Source organism: Acanthisitta chloris, unplaced genomic scaffold, assembly GCF_000695815.1.
Source record: "Acanthisitta chloris isolate BGI_N310 unplaced genomic scaffold, ASM69581v1 scaffold32905, whole genome shotgun sequence".
Lineage (NCBI taxonomy): Eukaryota > Metazoa > Chordata > Aves > Passeriformes > Acanthisittidae > Acanthisitta > Acanthisitta chloris.
In genome coordinates this window covers 29,966-32,044 of record NW_008675971.1, presented here as the reverse complement: position 1 = coordinate 32,044, position 2,079 = coordinate 29,966, and the positions used below count along the sequence as shown (strand labels likewise).

The 2,079-nt window shown below is 50.5% G+C and overlaps 1 protein-coding gene across 1 annotated transcript in view; it reads left to right on the top strand.

The window, feature by feature from the left end:
- Nucleotides 1–362: 362 nt before the first annotated feature.
- The window catches only part of PLCG1 (phospholipase C, gamma 1), a gene marked incomplete at its 5' end in the record, with an annotated part of 24,136 nt that continues 22,419 nt past the window's right edge, over nt 363–2,079 (top strand). The window contains 3 exons of the mRNA XM_009075951.1: nt 363–515; nt 876–969; nt 1,434–1,481. Coding sequence (XP_009074199.1) covers nt 363–515; nt 876–969; nt 1,434–1,481 — 295 coding nt within the window. The remainder of the gene's footprint in view (nt 516–875; nt 970–1,433; nt 1,482–2,079) is intronic.

Genomic DNA, 2,079 nt, shown 5'->3' with positions numbered 1-2,079 from the left:
TGCCCAGCATGGTCACAGCCACTCCTTGCTGGGGATCCCCATGGGGGAGACATCCAACCATTTTTGGGGAACACAGATGTAAATATGGTGAAACATCCTAGGGAACCAGAGAGAAGGGGCTGTGCTTACAGACTGTGCTGTGCACAACCACACACATGTCAAGAGCGACGTGCAAGGAATGTGGTAAGGCCTCTGTGCTGCTTTGGAAGGTTGAGTCACAAGCTGAGGCTCCTGAAGGGCTTGGCAAAGGTGAGAAGTGCAGGTGACTTCTCTGGGAGGACCTGGGCCCTTCCTTCTCCTCCACTTTCATGGGAATTTCAAGCTCTTCACTGAACTCCTCTTTTGTTTTCCCTTTCTCTTAGTGGATATTCGTGAAATCAAAGAGATTCGTCCAGGAAAAAACTCGCGTGATTTTGATCGGTACCAGGAGGATCCATGTTTCCGACCAGACCAGTCTCACTGCTTTGTTGTCCTCTATGGCACAGAATTCCGCCTGAAGACCCTCAGCTTGCAAGGTAAAGCACTCACAGCCCCTGGGTTGTGCCAGGACAGGGTTGGGCAGGAACCTCATCATCACAGGACCCAAACAGCTTTACTGCTTCAGGACAAAGATAACCCACAGCTCCTGGGAACTGAAGGACAAGGGAGGGTGACATGCAAGGACCCACCTAGCCATGTACATTCCCTGGGAGGGGAGCTGGAGCTTGGCAGGGAGTGGAGGCAACCGAAGCATCTGCACAGGGGCAAGCTGTTACCAGAAAGGGGATGAAGCAAGGAATAGGGGATATAAGGTGTTTGTTTTAGTCCCAAGAGGTTTGAGTTGGTGATCAGCCTCTATGTCCCTTCCTCCTACTTCCTCTGTGTACTTTCCACAGCCACTTCCGAGGATGAGGTCAATATGTGGATCAAGGGGCTGAACTGGCTGGTGGCAGACACTCTGAGAGCACCCACCCCCCTGCAGATTGAAAGGTGAGGAAGACTTGTCCTTGTCTTGCACTTGTTTTATTTTTTCCCTTTTCTGTCTGTTTTGACAGAAAAAGGTGAGCACAGTGACATCTCATTCCCTCTCTGAGCTGCACTGACCTGGCACTGCTGCCTCTGCACTCAAGAGGCTTCACCCACCGACCCCAGAGTTTGATCTCACATGCATCAGGAAAAAGGAATTTTACCACAAACCTGATGTTACTATGTGTGCACAGCAGTTCAGTGCAGTGGAAAGGAACACAGCACTTTGTTTTCTGCCTTATCTGTGGACTCACTTTCAGGCAGAGATGTTTTTAAAGGGGGGCAGAGCCAGGATCTCTAGTGGGAAGGAGGGCTGTGGGAGTGGATGGTGTGGCATTGAGCATCTTCCAGAGGCAGCAGCAAACCACGTGGGCAGGTTGTTGAGGAGCTGGGGCTAATTGTGTGCCTGTTTGTGCCTTCCTTGTTAGGTGGCTCCGGAAGCAATTCTACTCACTGGATCGCAACCGGGAAGACAGGTAAGGAGAGAGAAACTTGCAGTCATATTCATGGATGGGTTTGAGCTGGAAAGGTTTACCTTTGATTTGAAACCCCAGCCTTTGTTTGGATTTTTTTCTGGATTCTTTAGGCTTTTGATTTGCTTTTCCAAGTCCCAGTACTTCCCTGGCTGATGTTCGCTGGATCAAAAAAGCATTAAAAAGTTGTCCTGTTTCCATGACCCTATTTCACAGCTGTTTAGTCCCAGTAATGCCTTGAGAACCCACAACTGTGAAACACCTTCCCCCCAGCCAGCATCACTTGAGGAAACAGACACCAAAGAGCTCTGGCCACCCTGTCAGGGCTGGGCTGGGTTGTGCTTGTTGCTCTCCACCCTGTTTTATTCTCCTTCCCTGAGGTCCGGGAGGCCATGGATCATCTCCTTGCTTGGGTTCTAGGCTGATGGGCTGCAGCAGGACCACTGCTTGTGGGGTTCTTGGGTGAATGCTTAGGGCTGTCCTGGCAGGTAAAATGTCATGCTTGAACCTGTCATGAGGAGATAAGGGAGGGGAATTGGGTCATGATTCATCATGAGGAGATGCGGGAAGGGATATTTCCCTGTCTGGGAGTGATTTCCAC